Genomic DNA, 17,523 nt, shown 5'->3' on the forward strand with positions numbered 1-17,523 from the left:
CGCAGAACTTACAATTTCACTTGTGCATACTAATCTTGCTCAAGAAGAAAACAAATACGATATCATTATTAGTTGAGAACCTATTCTTGAAATGGAAGAAAACCTATTCTTGAAAATCGAAACCTTTTGAATGTTTAAAACCTTCTTCCTAAAAAGGATCCTCCCCTCATTTCTAATTCTAATAGTTTTACAATCACTTGCTTATTATTTCCAACTTAAATTTCAAAATGTGATTCCATTCTATCCAATTTTTTTTATGAACTATGTTTTATATTTCATGTGACATCATAAATACTACATTAACAAACTTGGGTCCGTAGTTTATGGGGTCAACTAGATTTGCTCTATTAGGGTAGCGCATTGCATAGATTTTATTTTGCAGTTTATATGGTTTACTACGTAAAATAACCACGTCTATAAACAGAACCTATTCAATTGGGGAAACCCATAAAGGAAGCTGCTGGAAGCAAATCGAATCCGAATACCGAACACGATCGGTCATCTCTGCATCTTTACACGTAAACATTTGCCCCAATACTTTCCGTATTCCGACAGCACGTTCCATTTCTTTTTCAAACTCCCTTCCATTGCGGAAAACAAAAGCTATTTCACTTACATTCGCCACTCGCCATTGAAGCACTGGAATTTTTTCACAGAAAGCTCGAGTAAATGCAGAGCAAGTGGGGAAAATAAAAGTAATGGAGGCGCCAAAGAAGAGCAGCAGCGTGCTCAAGTCAGCAGTGGAGGAGTTGTCGAAGGGCAGGCACGAGGAGGCGGTCACATTGTGCAAGCAACTTCTTAAGCAGCCCGGCGGACAAAATAACTATGATGCCCTTGTTGTGCTCGGCAAAGCCCTCTTTGCAAGCGGCCAATATGACCACGCGGAAACTTCCTATCGCCGCGCTGCTGCGCTCAGTCCAAATTCTCTGCGAGCTTGGCAGGTACACATTTTTCTTTTGGCTTGTAAATATTGTACCAGGCTATGTTGTAAGCTTCGACGACATTGTAGGAAGAAGTGGCGTGAAAAGGGTAAAATGTATAAATACTTGTGATTAGAGTAGACGCCAAAATATTAAACTGGACTTTCTGTAAGGATTACATTTTTTAAGGATTTTATACTGTACCAACGGGAGCAAAGCATGTAAGGTGTATACAGGCATCTGACAGTGAAATAAAAACTCAAGTCTAAATGCTTGTGAATTTCAGTGTATGTCAAAAGGTAAAATTGGGGCAAAGGAACTCGCTTATAAAGGACTTCATAGTGCACCGGCGGAATTAAGGCATGCAAGGTGCATATAAGTAGAAATTAGAACTTAGAATCAAATGCTTCAGTCTACATCAAAGATCAAATAGGTAGCTTTTGGTAAGGAACTGATATTTAAGGACTTTATACCATACCAATAGGAGTAAGGCATGTAAGGTGTATATAGGTAATATATTATGAAAATAGAATTCGGACACAAATACTTGTGAAGTTTAATCAATACAAGGAACTCATTTTTTAAATACTTCATATTGAACCAACAAAAGTAAGGCATGTGAGGTGCATATATCACCAGACTGCAAAATTAGAACTCAGACACAAAAATTGTGAATTTGAGTGTATACCAAAGGACCAAACTGGGCCTTTGGTAAGGAACTCATTTCTTAAGAACTTTAAACTGAATCATTGGCAGTAAGCCATGTAAGGTGTATATAAGCAGCAAACTGCGAAATTAGAACTCAGAAACAAATACTTGTGAGTTCGAGTGTACACCAAAGGACCAACCTGGACCTTTGCTAAGAAATTTGTTTTTAAAAAAATTTTAAACTGAACTGGCCGGAGTGAGGCATGTAAGGTGCATATAGGTACTAGACTAAGAAACTAGACCTCAGAACCAAATACTTGTAAATTTGAGGTCAAACCAAAGACCAAAATGGGGCACACATTAACGAACTCACTTATTAACAGAATTATTAATGACTTTTTACCTATCAGCAGAAGTAAGGCATGCAAGCTACATATAAACACCAAACTGCAAGATTGAAACTCAAAAATTTGCCAAATTGTTGTATAAAAGACTCTTTAAGTGGAAGTTTGACAAGGGATTTCTTCTCATTTTTTTAATATTTGTTTCAATATTTTACTCTGTTTCATAGGATTTTTTCTCTTTTACATTCTATATTGTTTAATTTTCTATTCTGTTTGACAGCTCAGGGTGTTTTTTGCCAGCTTGCTTATTTTTCACAATAAAAATAACTAGATTTATTTGTCAGTTCATAAATTGTGAATATATTATATGTTAGTTTCTCTTAAATAATATAAATAATCTTGTAAGATTATCAAAATATTTGTGATTTTCTTCAAAATTTACCTTTTCATAAATATATTTCACAGTTCACAGTTTTTTGGGTCAGTTTTAGTTATGTAGAAATTGAAGACAAAACGTTTCCCAATTAGTATATTTGTAAAATATTATTAGCTAAATTTTCTTAAATAATGTACAAAAAACTTGTCAGATTTACCAAAATATGTGCAATAGTGGTAGATTTTTTGTTTTTCTTCAAAATTTACCTATAATAGTAAAGGATGTATGTCGCCTTTTTTCAGCTACAAACAGGGACCTCCGATTCTTTACTTCTGAAAATGTACATTTCTTAAAGTTTTCCTAGACTTTTGTTTTCATGACCAGCTTGTACTGGGAGTAAAGAAAAAGAAATTGACCATTCTTGACTCTACATCATTATTGTTGCAATACAACATCTCTACATGTCTTCTGGAATAAGAGGTCACCTAATTCTGGTGAAAGATTTGATTCTAAGATACTTTCATGGGCATTTCCCCTATGTATATTATACCATAATACTTTGGTCCTCATGAATTGATTTTTTTGCTCCTTTTTAATTTTTTATTTACGATATACTTTCTGTCATGCCCCCTTGCCTTCTAACTGATGCATTTGACCAAAATGCCCATTTCATGACTTTCGTGCTTTTCCTGATCTAATTTTGCATGTAGGTCCTCCTCCTTTGTCTCCCAAGTGTTGATCGATGCCCTCAAAGGGTCTTGAGTTTGAAGGCACATGGAAGCTCAGGGAGTTGCCCTTCTCAACATGCCTCTTTTCTTAGTTCATTTCTCTTTATCCTTGTTGGGGTGTTAGACTCTCCCCTACTACTACGCCTCTTGGCTATTCCTCTATTTCACTCCTCTCCTTATCGAAACTTTGGAGTTCCACTTGCAACCATCTCTCATTGCCAACCTCAACGTTCAAACTTCAGCGCTTCTACTCTTTTTCACTATCCTTCTCCACGTACCACTTTGCATGTTAGGAATACCATTAATGCATATAGTGACAATGCGTCTCCCCATGGGATTCCACTTAAGCATTGACATTCATCCTAGTACAATTGAAGCAGAACCATGTGGTTGTTCAACAAGGAATGCTATTAGGGAGTCAATGACAACCATTATTGCGGTAGTTAGGGTTTCAAACCCAAAGGGCCTCCTCGCCTTACTTGATAAGGGCAATTGTAGGTTGTAGGGGATCCTCATCTACACCTTACAAGTTTGTTTCTGCACGGGAGGATGCCATTGCTAGCTTGATGTGAAGGGGAATAACAATTAATGGGTATGAGAAATCATTCTTGTGTATCAACCCCTTTGTATAGAGGAGTGATCTTACATAGAGGTCATGTTCGAGCTTTAATGGCAGCCAAAATCATTGATATGGACTTTGTACAACTTTTACAATTGTTGTGGATGTAAACACCTATGTTTTGGTTTATTGTGGCCGCTATATCCTGATTTTTATGGTAATTTGCAATCCTGTTTAATATAATATTGATTTGTAATTTGGGTTCTTTGCAAAATATTGTTATCTCAATTGGTTGTTGTGGTGTGGCAATTGTGTGTTTGCTAGTATTCTAATGACCTTGTTTTTGCTTGTCATGTGCTGTGAGGGCAATACTTTGTAAGGCATCTTATACTTGCTTAAAATATAGTTTGCTATTGTGGGTATATTGCTATTTCGTGAATGTAAAGAGGAACTTTTTTTTGTTCAATTTAGGAATAATAGATTAGGGTTAAATAATGAAATTAGAAGCTTAATAATGAGTCACAAGGTTTGCTATATAAGGATTAGTATAATTTAGGGTTTGTATGGTTCTTGTCTGCATATTTTCAAATTTGATAATTTTTTTTGCCCTAGATCGAGCACGAGACATTATAGTTGTATTTTGTTGTTGCGAACTGTTTTAGCTGGAATCAAGGGCTTGGTTCTCTCGTTGGTTGTTTTCACATTACTAACAATTCCAATGGCATCAAAGATATTTTGAAACTCTAGATCTTGTGATGTGTTCTTGTGATTGTAGATTACTCCAACCATGGTTTCTTCTTTATTTTTTAATTGTTGATTTAGAAAGCGAGAGGTTAGCTTTTAGGTCATGACCAATATAGATTTTGATTTGGTGTTTGAAACTCCCTTGAGGAAGCTCATAAGATCATTTATTTGCATTTTAAAAATTTATTGTTCAAATTATGTACCTTGTGTTTTCTACTTCATAAACACTAGGGAGTAAACATAATCTTTTCTAATCTGTTGTTGGGAGGCTCAATAACGGGAAGTGTTGTTATTCAGATTTGCACTAATTGCAAACCAATGCTCTTGTGAACATCAAGCACGGGAAGCGTACAAATGTAGGACACAATTTGCAAGACAACCTTTAGGATTGAGAAGCCGGCTCTTTGTAGGATTTTTAATTAGCTCTTTCAGCCTATGCTTCTCCAAGTTTTTGGGACGGGAACAATAGGGGATGGCGGCATACATTTCCAGGACAGATTGTTTTTAAGGTCATTTTTTAGGGGATGGAAGGAACGCTATTAAAAAAGCCAGGAAAATTTTAGAATATAAGGAAAATTTTAAATATTTATATGATAACATTGATCAGACATTATATAACCTCTGAGAGCATGGGTAACTGAATAGGAATTATGATGTTCCTTATATGTATATGAGCACGAGTTAAGAAAGACATGCCTCACTGGTGTGTTACACACACACACATATGAGAAAAAGTTAAGAAAGACATGCCTAATTTGTGTTTTATACACACACACATATATATGTGTAATGCCCCCTTTCTGAAATAGGATTTAACATAAATAATAATAATAAGATTAAAATATAAATAAAAATAACAATAATATAATACAATATAATATAATCGCAAGTTAGATAAGTTTACTGGAAGGTCAAGAGGCATGCCATGAAGAGTGGTGTTTCCCTCAAATGTAAAGATATAAAAGGGAAGAACAGGGGGTGGAGGTGGGGGGGGGGGGGAGCGGATTTAGATATAGTTATACATATATATTCATTACACAGCAGAATCAGAAATTCTAATATATCTAATCTACATATAGGAGAAGGAAAAGAATTTCTCACACACTAATGGGTATCTGGGTATAAACAGTAGACCAGGTTGATATAAGGCAAACAACTGACCTGTGCATTATACAAGAATTGGTCAACCCCAATTATGGGACATTACAATTGGTGTCATAGCACTGTTCCTGCGAGCGTGAGTGGAGATTACAGAAGATTTGAATGATGTCTTATGAAGGTGTTTGTTCCATTAATCTTCATCACATGTGTTTATCCTCTAAAGTATAAAGGACATCATGTGATCAGTAAACATGACAGTCACAGTCAAAGAATTACAAGGCATGCTTGGATTCACAGTTAAAAATGCTACATGAGAGGTGTTGTATAAGAAATGAACAGTCAACATTATGTTAAGGGTTTGCATCTTTTATGAGAGTGTTTAATAGCCACTTTTGCAAAGGAGACAGTCTTCAAGAGTTGACAGTCCTATAGAAAGAACAGAGGACAGTTAGGGTCTTCTAGAGAGTAAGAGACAAGATGAACAAGTAAGGACAAAAGACAATGTATGACAGTCAATGGCTGAGTTCTTAGAGGTAGGTAGTAGAGTTTCAAAGACAGTTAAAAGCAAAGAATGACAATATGACAGTTAAAAAGTCAGCGGTAGGATAAGTGAACATAGATATTGCTAAGGACCATTCATGATGATCACACAAGGTCTTGATGGCAGTGATCAAGAAGGTGATGACACAGTGACAAATGCTAAGGGTGAGCTTCATGACAGTGAATGAGGCAGCACTATGAGAGGTCTTTATCAAATTGCAGTCAACAAAGTGACCTATGAAAAGATCTCATAGGTCTTTTAAGGGGGGAGGTGCATGAAATGCATGGGTCTATAAAGAATACAGTTATGAAGGCAAATGAATATGATAGCGAAAAGGCATTTCATGTATGTGTGAGCAGCAAAGGCAAACTGGGATCAGACCTATAACAAATCAGATCTATGGGACATATCAAGCAAATGTTTGAAGCATATTGAAGCAAATTTATGAGACAACAATGAGCATATGGGAGCTGAAGGATGAGGTTAGGCCCACTTTCTGGCTCAAAATAGATTATGAGCAGAAGGATGGGGTTAGGCCCACTTTCTGGCTGAAAATGGATTATGGGCAGAAGGATGGGGTTAGGCCCACTTTCTGGCTCAAAATAGATTATGAGCAGCAAGATGGGGTTAGGTCCACTTTCTGCCTCAATATGGATTATGAGAAGAAAGATGGGGTTAGGCCCACTTTCTTGTTCAAAATGTATTTGTGTGTATACTCCATGTCTGCGCATATTCATGTGTATACTACGTGTTTTTATGTGTATGCTCCATGTCTGCATATATTCATGTGTATACTTAATGTTTGTATGTGTATGCTCCATGTTTGGTTCATACCTGACATGTTTTAGATATGAGAATATCTAGAGTAAACCAAAAAGATATGAATTGCATTTGAGGTCATAGACGTCTGTCACGCTTCTAATCCTCATCTAATATATGTTAAGATCGCCCTTGCTTAATGCAGAGAGGTATCTAGGATAGTGTGCAAACGTCGGGTCAACAAAATTAGTAAATCTCCAAGGATAGGTTTGGGGATGTCATATTCCCGTGTAGACAATAGACAATGATTAGAAACATTAAACATACATGTACATAAATATATATATTTTCAATACATAAATTATTTTTACCGCTTAAAATATGTTTTATCTTAACTAGTGGGAGTGATGAAAGGACGCGTCCATTCCCAAGCCACCTCCAGAATAGATGCCATGTTTCAAGGGGAATCGCGTGGTTTCAAAGAGGTATAAACCCGCACCCCAAGGAAACACGGGAGAGGAGGTGACAAGGAAAGAAGGGCAAGGAGAAGCGTCCAACAGGTAATTTCGTTACTTAGTAATAATATTTATTTCAGTTTTCATAATTTATGATGCCTAGACAACCATGAGGACTGCCTTGGGAATGCATCAGTCAGCAGACGATGTGAAAGGGCTAGTCACTGGTTCTTCCCAGCGATGAAGAACCAGCGCTTAGTAAGCATCCCTCCCCATCGCCAGCAGGCTGGTATGTCCCCAGGCCAATCCGCTTAAATGTCGAAATGATGAAGTATGTCTTTGTGCAAGTTGTATTAAATCTGCTTTCATTCCTCATATAACAGTAATGAATATAATTTAACTAGTGGCCCAGATTAATTGCTAAATCGGTTCCATGCCTAAAAATGTCTTGCCAAATGAACTAAGCACATCTGTAATGTACAAAAGGGTAAAATGAACTTAATTTTCATGCCAGATAGGTAACTTGCAATATCAGGTTTAGCATGCTGCATTAAAATACACTTTAGTGACAGACAGAAGAATAAAAAATAATTCATTCATTCTCAGACACAACTGGTAAGTAAAGAAAAGGAATACTAATTAATGATAGTCATGTTTCTGCAACTAGGCACAAATATAATGAATTAATCCCTACCAATTTATATATAATGGATAAATGTTAACGAAGTAATATAGTCATGAATCGATGTTTTCTGTAGGCATTTATTATCTTCCCGATATCCTTTGTTTGTAAGTACATTCAAGATAATGAGTGCAAGCTAGGGGTATGCTGGGCCCATCCTCAGGTGGCCCTATTAGCCCTAAGAGACGGGATGGGTCTGGATGGGTAGCCCAGCCAACCTGGAAAGTCCTCAAAATCTAGAATGGGTCGTCTATGTATTTTGTGCTGCAATAATTATGCCACTGATTTAATATTACTGCTGACATATAAAAATGAAATATCTAAATGTTGCAGGAAACTGTAAATCCTTTTTTGGCCCTAAATCCAACCTTCATTGGATAGATCAGGCCCTAATTATCAGGAAGGCGAGGCAGGTACAGCAAAGGTTCATTACAGGGGATCTTCATGATTCAATTCAAGAAACTGACATTGCTTGAGGACAAGCAATCTTGGGCAGGGTGGACTGTAATGTCCCCTTTTTGAAATAGGATTTAATAATAAATAATAATAATAAGATTAAAATAAAAATAAAAATAAAAATAAAAATAATGTAATATAATCCCAAGTAAATTAAGTTTAATGGAAGGTCAAGAGGCATGCCATGAACAGTGGTGTCTCCCTCAAATGTAAAGATATAAAATGAAAGAACAAATCATTTGGGGGTACACTGCAGAATCAGAAATTCTAATATATCTAACCTACATACAGGAGAATGAAAAGAATTTCTCATACACTAATAGGTATCTGGGTATAAACAGTAGATCAGGTTGATATAAGGCAAACAGCTGACCTGTGCATTATACAAGATTTGGTCAACCCCAATAATGGGACATTACAATATGAGCACGTGTTAAGAGAGACATGCCTGATATTCAAGTGAGGAATTTATTATTGAAGTTTCCTGAAAGCCTTCAAGATTGCATGCTTTGCTGTCAAATTCATGAACATTGAGGAATGGTTAAGTAAAAAGATAACTGGTTATTTTCTAGTTTGACCCTAGCTGGGATACTAACAGATGGGATTATTCTGAGTTGTATGTGCAAGGCATAATTGATATATATTTTTGCATTGTGAATATAACATTTCCTGCGATCTATGACTTAACATACATTCAACACTATAATGATTGTAGCATGCCAACTTTGTTTGTGTTAGTCCTTGTATGTTGAATAGGTTGTCCAATTTATGAAACAGGATAATCCTTTACTCTGACTTCAACTGTGAAGATGCAGAGATCTGGAACAGGGAATATGTAGTTTGTAGATTTTGTGATCATGGTTTATCATTGGTCTATTGTGTGGTTAGACTTATAGTTTGGTGGCAACTCCATTTATAACTTTTGTATACTTTATGCAATATATTCTTTGCTTGGTTTGCCACCATATGTGATTGGCTGCCTATGATTTATCAAATCCTAAACTGTATCCCTTGCAATAGGATTGCAAAAGTTTTGAATGGAGTGTAGTAAAGTGCACACCATTTATTGGTAGCTCTTAGGGGAAGTGTGTCCACGAATGTCAAACTCCAGTTCCCTTGTCTTCATTCGTTGGGCAACGAAGTCAGAGTAACTATGAAATGACTAAATCATGCTGAAAAAAAGAACTATTGAACACAAACACATTGCTGGCCCAAATTGATTTCGCAGTCAACATTGAAAATACCATCTTGAACTCAATCCACATCCATTAAAAACATATCCTCTATACTCAACATTGACCCAAACTCTGTCATGCAACTCGGAAGCTGAAACCACTGCAACAAACTTACTAACACAACTTCAAACTGTCTACCACTGCTGAACACTGTCACTATGTTGATGCCACCGAACACTGTGTTTATTGAAAAGGAACCTAACCTATTGTTGCTGTTGCAACATTATAAGCAATATGCTAATATATACAAATGGAATATAATGGAACATGCTCATTTACTGGAATTGCAAAGCAACTGCCCCTTTCGATGATTCTCCATGACAGGCCAGATGAACTGTAGAAAGAAAAACAAAAGAAATCAGTTCCTTCTTTCTTTTGATGTTTTGGTGCCTTCCCCCTAGGCTTAATATGCCATTGGTTTTGGTATGCATGCGGACCTTCAATTGGATGGGGTTGGGAGGGGAGAGCAAAGATATGAAATGCATCTTCATGCTTGCAATCAAGCACGTCTGCTACTGACCTCATTGTACGTTCCTTTTTGAGTTTTTTGTTAGTTATAATTTTAAATTGTGTTTTCCTAGGGATAGATGGCTCTCCTTGGCCGACCTTGGATGGCATATAGCATTTTTGGTGAGATGGCAGGGATAGGAGATAATTCATGAATGTTTATGATCCACTCACGCATCCTTGAAACATCTTGGGTATGGGGATGGTTGGAAAAGCTTGGGGGCACATCTTTGTGTAACATAGGCAAATTAACTATGAAATCTAAAAAAATTGACACCCTACCATAGATTTGTAAAAGGTAGTCCAATGAAGCCCTACCATTGCTAAAGATTACAAACAAGATGGTGATAATAAGTGTGCAAGTGAGGACACAATTAGGAATAGGAGAGATAAGTTGTAAATGGCAAGGACAAACGTAGTTGAGTATAGTAGTTAACTATGCCAATTTTGCATAGGAGTTGTGAAAAGAGGAGACACACTATCTCATTTGGTAATTTAAGGTGGTAGTTGTTTCCAAACTTTTGTTTTGAGGTGAAAGGTAGCATATTGAATTAAAACTTTGAAAAGAAAAAGCTTTCTTACCTTTGCATAGTAGCTATGAAAAGAGGAATATGCCACCTCTCTTGGGAGAGGAAGGTGGTAGCTACCTCTAAAAATTTGCAACTTCTCCAAAATGTCACACAATTGCATGGGAAAAGATAGAAAGTGTAAAGGAAAAATCTGCCAAGGCATGGGAAAAGAGAACAAATGAAAGAGAAGTGAAAAATCAACTATTTGTGAAAATGGAAGTGGAATAATCCTAAGTCAGCAACTTGCAAAAATAGGTAATGGAGGCCTAATCATATTTAAAGTGTGCCCTAATCGAAAACAACCCACAAAACTATTTCAATATAAGTGTAAAATTGTGTGAAATCATGTTTATAGGGGTGTTTGTTAAGAAGGGTTCCATTTGCCAAAAAACAAGGTGCAAAAAAAAATAGTGCTTTCTTTTGAAATCAAATGTTGGGCGCGTTTTCCTTTAGGTGCAAGTTAGGCAATTTTTACCTATTTATCATGATTTTTGACAATTAATCATTGTAATATTTAGTAAAAGCTCATCAACAAGTTATTCTTGCGATTATCTGTTGTTAGTGTAGGTTTTTATTTTCCTTATGTTAGGGAATATTTATTTTTCCTACACATATTATTAAGCTTGTTTAGATTATATTACAATGGTTAGGATGAGGACACGTGGCTTATTCCTTCAATCACATGTCATTCACACCCACCTTTGGGAAGTTGAATGTTAGACCCTCGTTGGATTTATTTGCCACCTCCCATAACAATTTGTTTGTCTTTACTTGAGTTGGCATAACCATGTATTTGGCATTTACCAAGTAGGTAAAACTCCTTCCTATTTTGGGCAATTGGGAGTTATTATTCCTTTTGGTTTTATATGGGCATATTTTGTTATATAAACAACCTTCACCTTTCCCTATGCTATGTTCACTAGTTTACTTGATTATGAGTGCTAGTTCAGTGCTAAGGGAGTGCTGAGTTTTCTTCATCTTTGGATTCAATCTTGCTTTCCTTTAGTCATTTTGATCTTGATTGGCTTCACAACTAAATCTAACATGGTATCAGAGCTAGTTGTGAGTTGTGGGTTGGTAGCTTGGTAGGAATCTAGAGTCATTTGTTCTGGAAAGCAAAGTATGCTCTTCTCTTGCATACGATGATGTCATTGAGAATAAAAAATGCTTGATAGAAATGTAGATTCTAGGGGGTTCTGTTGACGTGTTTTTTATGACACCGTCGAACACAGAATAAAGTTGCCTAACGGTCACTTCACTCTCTCTTGCTTAAAGTGCAATTGCATGCTAAGATTGCAAGAAGTTCAAACAATCGATCCAAGGTTCCTTTATGCTACAGACGTGACTCAGTTGGTTGATGTGATTGCTGGTAATCCAAGGGGCCTTATGTTTGCATCATTCTTTCACTTCTTTGTTGTGGCTGAAACTCCATCATCAGATATGGCAATTATGCGATGTTGCTGCTTTGAATGGACTAAAATGAACTGAAAGTAAAAGGGAAAGGGTTTAGAAGGATCTAAATCTACTCCTAAGGGTAGTGATAACAATGAATAGTGCTCTGGTGGACAAATTCCAAATAAACCAAGCTTTGCTTCGCCAAGATCAACTACAACTCTGCAAGAACCGGTGCAATCTTTTGGGGATGCTAGAGGATTTTCAAATCGAGAAAGTACATTTGAATACCCAAAAATGTCGCAATCCAAACGACCATCCACAATTGAACTTAGCACAAATTTAGGGGGTTTAGGCTAACTTTACATTGCAACTTACAGTCAGCAAGATGCAAAAAGTATGAACCATGGAAGTTGATCAAACATCATTACATTCTCCATTGAAATTAAAGCACTATACTACTTCTACTCTAAGTGAGGAAGGTGAAAGCATGCATGTTTTGAAAAAAATAACTTAAGTGGACACCATCAGAGAACAATGTTTCACTGTTATTATTTCAAAAACTTATCGCAACAATTTCATACAAATCTCCCTCCTGTTACAAATGAGGGGGGTCACCCCTTTATATAGGCCTCAGGCCATGATTACATGCAAAACCCTAATTAGGGTTTGCCCAAAAGATTCTCCACACATGATGTAACAAGGTGGGATTCAACAATAAATGCCCATTATGCCCATATACAATTAATTCCAATCCTACCAAAAATGGCATCCATTGTGCATTGAATGCACCATCATCCATCAAGCTTGCCCAATAAATCATAAATGCAATAAATATGCCTCCATGCAAAATCTCCCCATGATGCCATAAATGCACCATCATCTCCTCAACGCGACGGCTGCATGCAAAAAAATAAATCTGCCATAATGCCTTAAATGTGACGGCTACATGCAAAAGATGCTCCATTAATTCTTCATGCGTTGATTGGGCTGCCACTTGGCGAGAAACCCTTGGAGAGAGAAAACTTTATTTGGGAAGAATTTTCCTTGCCTTGGAGAAGATCTTTCATCAATTTTGCACATTTCCTATTTTTTAGGAAAATTTTCAAATTAGGGTTCTAGGTTCCAGGAGAGAAAATTCCATCACGACTCCAAGTCTACCATCATTTTCAAATTCGGATGATTCTTGATGCCTGAGAATGGATTTTTCAAATTTTTCCTTGGGGGGGAAATTTCTTGTTCAATTCATCCTTGATTTCTTCCTTGCCTTAGAAATTGTTTTTTTAATCTTCAATTCATCTTGGCGTGGAATTCATGTTGTGAAGGAATTCTCCATTGGAAAGAAATTTGTTCTTTACCCTTGAGGAAGGAAATTCTTCATGCCTTAGCCAAATTTTTACCTTTTCCAAGAATTCTGTTGTGAAGGAAGGAATTTCCATCACTTAGTCATTTTTTTCACTTTCTTGGAATTTCTTCTTCTTGAGCGCAATTCTTCCCTGAGGAAGGAATTTTTGTGCTCTTTGAATTCATCATGTTTGCAGGGAGCTTTTCGACCAGTTTTCAAATATCCTATTTTTTAGGGATCCCCCTAAAATTTAGGAGCCAGTTTCAGTGGATACAGAAATTCACCACGATTCCGAAGCTATAAAATTTTCCACATTCTGACAAGATTCGGTGTCTAAAAATAGAAATTTCAAAAATTTGCCCCAGGGGATTTTTACTTTCGATTCCTCCTCGACCCTTTTGACTTTCCATACCTTAGAAGATTTTCTGAATTTTCAATCCTAGGCGTTTCACTGGAGAGGGAATTTCATCAATTTTGTGAATTCTCCATGACTTCTTGATTTTGGCGCCCAGCTGGAGAGTAGGGCAGAATTTTGCATTGGTGGAGGATTCAATGAATTTGTGAATCCTCCATGCCTCCTTGATTTTGGCGCCTGTCCTTCATCTTGGGCGGAATTTTGCATTGGTGGAGGATTCAATGAAATTTGTGAATCCTCCATGCCTCCTTGATTTTGGTGCCTGTCCTTCATCGTGGGCGGAATTTTGCACTGGTGGAGGATTCAATGAATTTGTGAATCCTCCATGCCTCCTTGATTTTGGCGCCATGTAAGAATTTGGGATGATTTTCTCGAGCTTTCCATTTCAGGAGTGGGCTTCCAACACTCAACCATCTTCTGGCCTTCTCTGTCTGCTTTTTGACTTTCCGGAATTAGAAATAGTTGCAAATCCCTGATCTTTGTCACCTTGCCCAAATGGTCCTATTAGAACAAACTTTCCAAAAATAGAAACCTTTTTAGTGTCAGCGTTAGACCCCTTGACAGTATACAAGAATGAATTACTATAAATAGAAACTTACTAAAAATAGAAATTACTAAAAATAGTAAGTTTGATTTTTGGCAAAATGATGACATTCCGGGACTCAGTAAAATCCCTAAAAAATAGGAACTTTCTAAAAATAGAAAGTTTCTCCGTTTTAGCTCAAATTTTACTGGGAGGTTCCTTGAAGGGTCTTGATTCCAGTCGTATGTTCAGTTTTTCCAAAACCCTACACAAACCCCTAAAATCTAGGACAAAAGGCAGAAACCCTAAATTTGCTCAAACGAAAAGCAGACTTAATCAATATGACCCCCAAACACTTGCAAAGCGGAGAGACTAACGAGACTGTGGCGAAAAGACCCAAAAGAACAAAGCCAAAAGATCGGAAGGGCCTAAAAAGTAGGGGGTCTCCATTTGCAATGGGGCGATGTGTGAAAACGTCACAACAGGTTCCTATGTCTTGCTCTTCAGTGCATGTATTTTGGGAGCTTCTTGGGGGAAATCTGATCTCACGATTGAGTTTAGAGTAGTCGAGAAAGTTAGAATCGCCTTTTGTTTCATCCAAATTGGACACCAGAGGTGAAATTGGTGAAGGTGTGAGCTAGAGGTTTCAAAGCCAGATCCAGGGGGTAGCTGATTGTTCGAGACATTTTGAGGCCAAACAGATTGCACCATCGCATCTAGAAGGCCCAAAAACCATAGAAGTCGATTATCAATTTGTCGATTTCAGAAAAAGAAATTTGAGGCCAAATTTTTTTAGTAGGCGAGCCCCCACTTGTATAGTATGGTACAGATTTAAAAAAAATAAAAAATAAAAAAATATTTTTTCTTGCGTACAAAAATATTATTAATAAAAAAAAATTGCAGGTTTTTTTAATTGAATATATACAAAAGAAATTAATTGTTTTTTTAAAAACTTTATAATATTATATTATAAAAGTTTTTATTGTAAAATTCAAAAAATATAATTAAAAAAAAGGGAAACTAGGTACAAAGATACTTGACAGGTACCTGCAACCATGTCAGCCCCTGTTCTTGGCGTTATTAGGGTGTACCCATAGGGTACATAGTACGTTGGGGCCTCTATTGCCACCCTCGTATTGGTGCCTCTCCTTTGCGGTTCGGGAGAGGCTTTGGCCTCCATTCCCGCTGCCATCCTCGTGGCAATAAAAACAATTTTTTATTGTCTAAAACTTTCCAAACAAATTAAAAAAAAGTTGTCATCAAAATTGTTACCTTCAAATATTGCTGCTTCCATACTTGCGACTCATCTGCTCAGCCTTTGTGCCTTGTATTTTTTTAACAGAGCCTCCCAAATTTGGCAGGTTTTCTATATTTGGTGATGGATTAAAATTATCTACTAGTTACCCTATTTTGGTGGTTTTGCAAATTCAACTGTCAGTTTCTCTAAAGTTGGCGGTTTTACTAGTTTTACCAAAAGTTTACCAAATTTGGTGGAGTTGTTTTTTGCAAACCAAGACCCCTCACTGTTTGAGATTTTCTATTTTGCACCTGAACTTCAGAGTGCCCATTCTCGATCAAACAGAGGCATTTTTTGGAGCAATTTTTTTTGATTTGGGGTAGAATTTTGCACTCTTCGTAGTGGAGTGATCAGATTTTGCTCAAGTGATCCCAATTTTTCAGAAATTTAGTTTTTTCATCAGATCTGAAGGATATACCTCATTTTTTGAACTTCAAACTGTTATAAATTTCACGTACGACCTTTGATCGAGGTGCTTCTTTTTTTGAAAGTGAATGTTTTTTCGAGCACTACACGTTGGTGCTAGTTTGAGGTTTTCATTTTGAGCTATTTTTGTACTTTCAGTATTTGAGTCCATATTTGGACATTGTAAAACTTTGGAAAACAACTCCAACATTGTAAATGCATTGATTTATAAAGTGCCACAATCATTTTTTGTTAGGGGATTCTTGATTGAGTGAAAAGGGGGGTCTGTCTTGGTGTGTGTGTGTGTTACTGATCAGTTTTGTTGTGCTCTTCTTTTCCCATACGTGGATCATTCTAAGGTTCCGTTACTAACACCATATAATTATGCAACTTGGCATCAACATGCATGGAATGCCTTATTGAAACTTGGATATACTCCGTGTGTTGAAGAAAAATTAGATGAACCTATAGAAGTTAAGGATAAGCTAAAATGGATGCTTAAACAAACAAAAGCTCTTGGATGTCTTCGTAGTTTGGTTTCCCTTGATCTTATGTTTCGAATTGAAGTATGTAAAACTTCACATGAACCTTGGAAAAAGTGAAAAACTATTATGGTAAATCAATGTTATATTAAACAATGGAGACAAAACTATTATGGTAAATCAATGTTATATTAAACAATGGAGACAAAATCTCCTTATATAGATTTACAAAGACGATGTTTCTAAACGAAACAATCATGAACTAAAGATAGAAAAGGAAAAACATTGTATAGTACAACAAATGAAGTTAAAGGCTATCAAATTGACAATGATTTGATGAGCCTTGATCCAAAAAACTTTGACAACATTGAGGATTTATAACTAAAGTGAATGATTTGAGAGCACAATTCAAAGAATGTGGCATTGAGAAAAAGGACATTCAATTAGTCTATAATGTACTTGATAAACTTAGTCTTGAATATGCATCTTTTGTTTCTAGCTTTCACACTCACAGACTAACTATGGGATCAACTTATGTTAAGCCTTCATTTGCATCATTTTTTGAGATGTTGATACATGAACAACAAAAGCTTCTTTCTATGGGTCTCATCAAGCCATCAAAGAATTAGGCCTTGTTGGCTATTCAGCCTAAGGGACGAAAAGAGTTAGGACAATCTAACAAGAAACAAAAGAACTTGAAGTAAAAGCCACATACAAATCAAGTACATAATAGATCCCATCATCTACATCCAGTTTCGAGCATCAATCATTGGTACAGTTGGCTACTTCAGGGAAGGCTACATGGTCTTTCAGAGTGGACTTCTTCCTTGCATGGGATTATTTCTTGTGTTCGGAAACTTGTTTTCTCTTCTCTCTTTTGGGAGGAGTTTTGTCCCATCGGGTTTTCTCCTTTACTCTGTTTGTGAGAGATTGTTTTGTACATGGGTACCAAACATGGCCTTGTCATTGGACCCATCTTTGTGTCTTTTCACCCACCTAAGCTACACTTAAGGGGGGGTGTTAGTGTAGATTTTTATTTT

The 17,523-nt window shown here is 36.6% G+C and overlaps 1 protein-coding gene across 3 annotated transcripts in view; it reads left to right on the forward strand.

Annotated features, from left to right (window-relative positions):
- Nucleotides 1-436: 436 nt before the first annotated feature.
- The window catches only part of LOC131063948 (tetratricopeptide repeat protein SKI3), a 167,273-nt gene continuing 150,186 nt past the window's right edge, over nucleotides 437-17,523 (forward strand). For all 3 annotated transcript variants that reach the window (XR_009111186.2, XM_057997943.2, XM_057997941.2), the window contains exon 1: nucleotides 437-941. Coding sequence is in view for 2 of the 3 variants with exons in the window: in XM_057997943.2 (XP_057853926.2) it covers nucleotides 699-941 (243 nt within the window). In the remaining variant the exon portion in view is untranslated. The remainder of the gene's footprint in view (nucleotides 942-17,523) is intronic.

Source organism: Cryptomeria japonica, chromosome 11, assembly GCF_030272615.1.
Source record: "Cryptomeria japonica chromosome 11, Sugi_1.0, whole genome shotgun sequence".
NCBI lineage: Eukaryota > Viridiplantae > Streptophyta > Pinopsida > Cupressales > Cupressaceae > Cryptomeria > Cryptomeria japonica.